General features: G+C 58.6%; 1 protein-coding gene across 3 annotated transcripts; it reads right to left on the reverse strand.

Annotated features, from left to right (window-relative positions):
* Nucleotides 1-6: 6 nt before the first annotated feature.
* UAP1L1 (UDP-N-acetylglucosamine pyrophosphorylase 1 like 1) lies at nt 7-6,143 on the reverse strand. Of its 3 annotated transcripts, XM_023516133.1 has the most exons (10): nt 5,898-6,143; nt 5,416-5,758; nt 4,986-5,190; nt 4,608-4,783; nt 4,208-4,380; nt 3,921-4,114; nt 3,237-3,377; nt 2,526-2,711; nt 1,898-1,964; nt 7-1,332 (listed from the first exon to the last, which is right to left on the reverse strand). In XM_023516133.1, exons 2-10 carry the CDS (start codon nt 5,702-5,704, stop codon nt 1,138-1,140), a joined length of 1,626 nt encoding a protein of 541 aa, XP_023371901.1. In that variant the 5' UTR covers nt 5,705-5,758; nt 5,898-6,143; the 3' UTR covers nt 7-1,137. The 3 variants fall into 3 exon arrangements, with proteins under 3 accessions (XP_023371901.1, XP_023371900.1, XP_003794865.1); XM_023516132.1 differs by having other exon boundaries at nt 5,416-6,143; XM_003794817.3 differs by having other exon boundaries at nt 1,222-1,449; nt 5,416-6,143.
* Nucleotides 6,144-6,768: the final 625 nt, after the last annotated feature.

Below are 6,768 nucleotides of genomic sequence, written 5' to 3' on the forward strand. Positions count from 1 at the left end.
CCGGTGCTGTCTGACAGCCTCTCCTGCCCCAGGCTGTGTGCTTGTCTATGGAGTACCTAATGAAGAGTCCCAAGCTATAGTTTGTTTTTGAGTTTTGCAACAAGGTGGTTGGCAGGGCCTGGGTGGAGGCAGAAGTCTGGGCTTTGGTTCTAAAAATGGCAAGGTGTAAGCCTGTCCCTGCTGCTTTACTCATGTATGAATATGGTGAGATGGAGCCCTCTGGCACTGGACAAATCAGCTGCATCTAAACCCACCCTTCCAGATAGCATCCCTCCTCTGGAGTAACCAGTAGGGATGCGTGTAGATTGTCCATGTCAGGCTGTGGGCCACGGTGGGGGCAGGTGAAAGTTTAGCAGCAAGCTCCTTGTCATAGCTGTCTTCACACAAGGGGGTAAGGTTGGTGCCACTGTCCTTTCCCAGGTGAGAACTCAGTGTGTCTCAGAGCAACACCATGGTAAGAGCCTGGGGCCAGCTGGTTTCCCCAGCCTTGTCTAGGGTGCAGGGCCAAGGCACCAAATATGGAAGCTGCCTCCCCATCCCCAGAGTTTGGGAGGAGGCTGAGCACCAAGATCTGTGAAGGTACAGGCAGATGGGGTACGGTGTGGTGCTCCCATGTCAGTTAAATAGCAGCCATCACAGAGGCCACCAGTATTGGTCCTACTTGTTCTTGGGACAAGCACCTAATGAAGCCTTATGCTGACCATAGCTAAGGCTGAGAGGTGGCAGCCTCCTCTCAGGAAACAGGGAGAAACAGGGAAGGGAGGCAGAGAGTACTGGCTTCAGCCTCAGGTGAGCAGGCCAAGCTGCTCATGGAGCCACCTCTATCATGGACACCTGGGCTACTTTTCTTGGGGAGCCAGCCTTGACATCCCACCTTGATCTAGTTACTGGTTCAGGTGCCAGGGAGGGAAAGGGCAGCCCCTTTGAACATGCCCCATGAGGGAATAGAATTCTCCACCTTGTGCTTCCTCATTCTAAAGCACAGAAGAGCATCTTGGCTGGGGCTACTGCCATTTCACTCTTGGTCAAGAATCCAGTGACTCTGTGTACTGACCAGGGCTGGCTTCCCAAGGGACATCCTGTCCTGCTCTTCCCAGCTGCCACCACACTTCTGTTGGGCCCCGACAAAGCTTCCTTTCAGTCCCATTCTCCAAGATCCTGAGTCTTTCTGCCTCTCAGCTGGACCCCACAGCATGGCGTAGTCACATCCAGGGGTGACAGGTGAGGCCCCACCCTTGTAGAGTAATCCAGCACATTTCCTTCTGTTTCTTGCAGGCTGGAAAGGCACTGTGACCACCAGAGCCCCAGGCCAGGGCTACAGCCCCCAAAACCCTGGGGGTGGCATATAGGAGCAAGTTAGAACTCTGGTGGCTTTAGCACCCTGGCCTGGTTCTCATCCAGGATGAGGGGGGACTGGAACTCTCGGCCTTGCAGGTATACTTCCAAACCCTAGAGACAAGCAGGTCACAACAACCAAGTGGCCCCAGCACCTGGGCAGGATCCCAGCTCTGCCAAGTATCAGGACAAGACCACCACCACCCCACCCCACCCCCCGTGACCCCAGGTCAGCATGAGACTATCCTGGCAAGATTGGGACTGACTTTTTGGAGGGGGGATAGGGCCAACCCCAGACAGATGGCAGCAGAGGACTACAACCCTCTCTCAGCCAGGCTCAGACCTGGGTCATCCCCATTCACCCCTCCCAAGAGCTGCAAAAGCTTCTGGAAACCCACTGTACTTAATACTCACAAAGTCCTCTGCAACTTAAGGACTCATCTACCCTAACAAACAGGCAGAGCTGTGCTGCCTCTAAACACCACCTCTCCCCAGACAGGCCTCCTCTGAATTACACAAGCCTGATTCCAGAAAAGCCCCAGGAAGGGAAGGGGACTCTCACCTCTCCAGAGTAAGACACTAAGGGTGATATCTCACAGATGGCTGGAGGGTCTCCATTCAGGGGAAAGCTGAGGGAAGTGCACTTGTCAGCATCTGCTGCCCAGTCCTCCCCAGCACCCCCTGAAACAGGAGGTGGCCCAGCAGGCTAAGTTCCCCATGCTGGCTCCCTGCAGCTCTTTCTCAGCAAATACCTCTTCCTCTGGATACCTGAACCCTGAGCAGGTGTCCCCCTGTGATGGGTCCTGGTTTGGGGTAGAAAGCACTCCTAGCATCCCACACAGAGCCAGGCAGCCAGATTTAGGTGGTGGCAGGAGATGGAAAGTAAACGTCCTTTTCCTTCCTGCTCTGAAAGCCAAAAAGCCCTAAGCCATGCCTAGGGCTAGTTCCAAAGCTGTGAATGAGTTGGGGAGGGCTGAGACCCTTGGCTTCCCTCAATCCCTGAGCAGAACTTGAGGCTCACTGTGCACCCTGGAGCTGGCTGGATAAATGGCCACTTATTGCTAGTATGGCACCAGGCGCGAAGCTTCCTCCTCAACTTGGATGGTGGCAGAGCCAATAGGGCCCTAGGCCTGAGTACTGGGGCCCCTGAAAACCTGCCCCTTTGGGTGCACCTCAGGGCCCACCCTCACCTGGGCAGCTCAGGAAGCTGGGCCCTGTGTGCATCCAGGAAGCGGGCCCCAGCCTGCAGAGCCCACTGGTAGTGCTGGGCGAGCAGGGCCTGCCGGACAGTGCAAGGGCTGTCCCTGTTGGCTGGGTCAGCATTCTTCAGTGGGGAAAACTCCTCTTCCCGTAGTACTTCAAAGGCTACGAAGTTTCTGATGAGGAAAAGGGCAGGTCACTCCACACTCCAGCCCAGAGTCCCTCATCTGGGCAGGGCTTCCAGTGACCAAGTGAGAGTCAGTTCTGATGAGGAGCAGGGCTAGGGAGGAGCCCCACAGACAGCAAGTGAGTCTTCATACCTATGACCCAGGGCTTTGGTCCTCTCTTCCATCCTCACCAGCCAAAGGCCCAGACTTTGGGACCCCGAGGTTAAGGGCTATGCACCCTGGGAGCCTCCCCTGCAACCCAGCCTGTAAACACCTCCTTAACCCTGGGTGAGGAACAGTAGAGGGCCTAGGAGGTGGGACCAATGTCCCTCCAAGGACTTTAACTGCCCGAGATGTTCCCTATGCTCCCATCCTGGAGGCTGATTCCTCTCAAAGGCAAGAGCATCTTGGCCTTCTCCCGAGGCCCCTTGGCCCCTCAGTGAAACTCGATTTCCCTGTCTGGACAGGCCTTAGAACCCACCACCAAAACAGAGAGAGGAGAGAAGGAAAAAATAAATGACTTCTACCACTAACTTAGCAAACTGGAACACATCAAACACAAACTTCTCCATCTTTATCGCATTCGGTTTTAGCGGCTTTATCAGATTTCCCTCTTCATCTATGTACGGGACCTTCTTCACTGCCACGTGTAGCTTCAGTAAGGGCTCAGACTCCCTGGGGAGTAGGAGGGCAAAGGGGGAGGAAAGGTACAGTTCAGAGGGCCTTGTCTCCATTTCTGGGCACACCTGGCTACGTAAGACAGGCTGGCAGATAAACTCCACAAGAACAGAAGTAGCAGAAGTCAAGCAAGATCTCTAGGGAGCGCATAGGTCTCTCTCCCTGCACCCCCAATGCCAAGAGTCAGGTACCATCAACCACATCCTGCCCAGGTGAACAGAAACTGGTAAGTCCTGGGGCAGGCATGGCACCTGTGGGCACCAGGAAAGCTAAACAGGAGGAGGGAGATGTGGCCACAGAGCTTCAGAACAGCTGCCAGCAGAGCACAGCTCATGTCAGATCTCAAGAGCCTTTGGTTGTTTAAACATAGAACCTTTCTGCATCCAAGCCCATCAGCCCCTTTTGACATAGCAGGGCCAGGTCAGGCTAGCCTCCAATCGCTGTAGTGGCCCAGGGCCCTCAGCCCAGTCTGAACCCACCAGTTGCTGGTTGGCACAGGTTTCTGTGGCTGGCACTCCTTAGCCACCTGCTGCTGCACACCTGGTAACCATCTGGAGAAAACCTCGGGTGAAAAAGTGGTTGCAGATGTTGCCTGCATGGTAGACCAGACGCCCATCTGATGCACGCAGCTGCGCGGTCTCAGAGCTGACCTCGCTGTACTCCAGCACCTGGGGGACACCGTCCACCTGGCATACCACGCCCACAGGTTCCTCGGGGTAAGCCTTTTCCACCACCTGTAGTTAGGGCCAAGGATAGGCACGGAAAACTGGGCGTGACCAGGCTGGTGGAGGGGCGGAGCTCGGGGAGGGCCGTGGCAGGGGGGTCACCTTGGCGCCACAGTCCGCCCCCTGCAGCACGCAGAAGCCTATGAAGACCGGGTCGGCCAGCCGCACCAGGATGTTGTCCACACAATATACGTGCACAAACTCCACTCCCCGGCGCTCCATGTCCTCCAGAATCTGGTGGTCCGTCAGCGCGCGGTACAGGCCGCCATTGCCGTCTACAGAGAAGAGATGGCTCCACCCAGGACTCACCCGCTGGTCCCAGCCACGATGGAGGCGGGCTCTGGGTCATTCCCCAAATAGCCCTGGAGGTGTAGCACCTGACAAATGGGAATCAGGGTCCAGAGAGGGCAGGCCACTGGCCTAGGATGACGTAGACGCCTAAAGCCTGGAACCCAGATATCTGGACCTCCAGCTGCACTCACTGTCGCAGGGGTGGCCGTACCTGGGGCCATAGCGACTTTGTCTTTCCGCTCCAGGATAGCCTTGCCCTCAAAGGTCACGGCAGGCAGCATCCGCTGCTCAAACATAACCACGTTGGCAGGGTCCAGGCGGAAGAAGTCGTGCTCCTTGAAGAACTCAGCAGTGGGCCCCAGGGTGAACTCACTGGTCATTATGTACCTGCAAGGACCCAGGGGTGAGCCGCCTCAGGGACAGCCGGCCCTGTCTGCAGATGGGGCTTCAGTTCGGCTGTCACTGCAGTAAGACCTCAAACTGTTAGAGTCTAGGGCTGTGCTGAGGTTGTGGCTTCGGTCCTGGGGATAGGGCTGGGTCTACAAGGAAAAGGGTCATTCTGGGGACAAGCCAAGGCGGGAGGACACACCAGGGTACAGTGCAGCGTGTCCCCCGGCGCTCCCCGGCCAGCTGCTCCACCCGCCGAATCCGCTCCGCCTGCAGCTGGTACAGCGTCTTCCCGCTGGGCAGCCCCACACAATACATGCCCTTGGGGTAGGCCACACCCAGGCGAGTGCCCTGCCCGCCAGCCAGCAGCAGAACCGCCACCTTGTTCAGGGCAATCTGGCGAAAGCCTGGGGGTATGGAGCGTCAGGAGCAGAAGCCTGGCACCTGCTACACAACAACCTTTCACTTTAAGGCCAGCCACACCTGGGCCTGGGGCTCCGAGACTTCGCACGCATGAAGCGGGAGAAGACTTCTCAAAAAGGTGAGACAACCTAACTCCGTCAAGCTCCAACTCTCCGGTCCCACTCTGGGGATCACCCCCTCCCAGCTGCCCAGCGGGCTGCCACGCCTACCTTCCTCCTCCCAGCGCCGCCGTGTCTCAGGGTCGCTGCGGCTCGCGCTGCCCACGCGCTCGGGGGGCAGGGGCCGCAGGCGCTCGGCCAGGTCGGGCGGCGGCCCAGGGGGATTCTCGCAGGCTGCGGCCGCTCGCTGGCAGTGCTCGCGCAGCGCCTCGGGTTCCAGCGTCGCCAGCTCCGCCAGCAGCGCGGCGCGCGGCCCTGGCTCCAGCTCTGGCCAGAAGCGCAGGAGGTGCTCTTGGCCAGCGCGCTGCAGCCGGGCGCGCACGTCCCCCTCCGAGGTCATTGTCACTTCTAGGGCTGTGGTCCACGGACAGCCTCGTGATCCGCACGCTCAGACCTACATCACGGGATCGGCGGGCGGTACAGACCCCAGAGGGGCGGACCCAGGACGCCCCGCCTCCACCCCGCCCAGGGCCCTGCCCACCCCCTCCTCGGGGGTCCCAACTCCACCCCTTTGATCTCCAGCCGGGTCCTACTTCCTCCTCCACAGCCGGCCCGTCCGTCCTGTCCCGGAACCGGAACACAGCGCCATCGCATCTCTCCGGCCTGCGCCTGCCCCTCTGAGTTCACCTAGTGCACTCTGAGCCCCTTCCCTCCAGCTCGCGTCCTCATCCCTGCCCTGCTCCAGGCCCTTTCTCTAAACCGGACCCGAAAGCCCAACCCACTCCCACAGCCTGGCCCTGTCCGGGTCCCACTCCGCTACGTCCGCTCCCGGTTTGGGTCCTCTCGGTGACCCACCCTGAGGGAACTGGGTAACTTCCGGAGTTGCGCGCGCCAGAGTGGGAGGGGTAGCCGGGCCGCTACGCTGGGGGAGGAAAGACAACCGTTTCGGTCTTCCTGGGGGCGCCCAGCAGGTCTAGTTAACTTTAGTCCTAACCCACCCTCCTGCCTGCCCTCAGCCCTGGACAGCGGGGCGCCCGAGAGGAAGCGAAGTTCTGTTCCTGTGCTGGGTTTGAAATGGCTTGGTTGTGTCTGCCTGCAGTGAAGAGGCCATATGCGAGGCTGTGGGTGAGGGGAGGACTGGCCCCACACCGGTGGGGCTACCTCTTTCACACTCCCCACCTCCCCATTGCCCCTCACCTGATTATTATTTTAAATATCAGGTTTTAAAATATCTTGTTTGTGGCTCAGTGCCTGTGGCTCAAGCGGCTAAGGCGCCAGCCACATACACCTTAACTGGCCGGTTCAAATCCAGCCCGGGCCGCCAAACAACAATGACGGCTGCAGCCAAAAAATAGCTGGGCATTGTGGCGGGTGCCTGTAGTCCCAGCTACTTGGGAGGCAGAGGCAGGAGAATCGCTTGAGCCCAGGAGTTGGAGGTTGCTGTGAGCTGTGATGCCACAGCAC

This window comes from Otolemur garnettii, unplaced genomic scaffold (genome assembly GCF_000181295.1).
Source record: "Otolemur garnettii isolate 467f Iridium unplaced genomic scaffold, OtoGar3 scaffold00087, whole genome shotgun sequence".
Classification (NCBI taxonomy): Eukaryota; Metazoa; Chordata; class Mammalia; order Primates; family Galagidae; genus Otolemur; species Otolemur garnettii.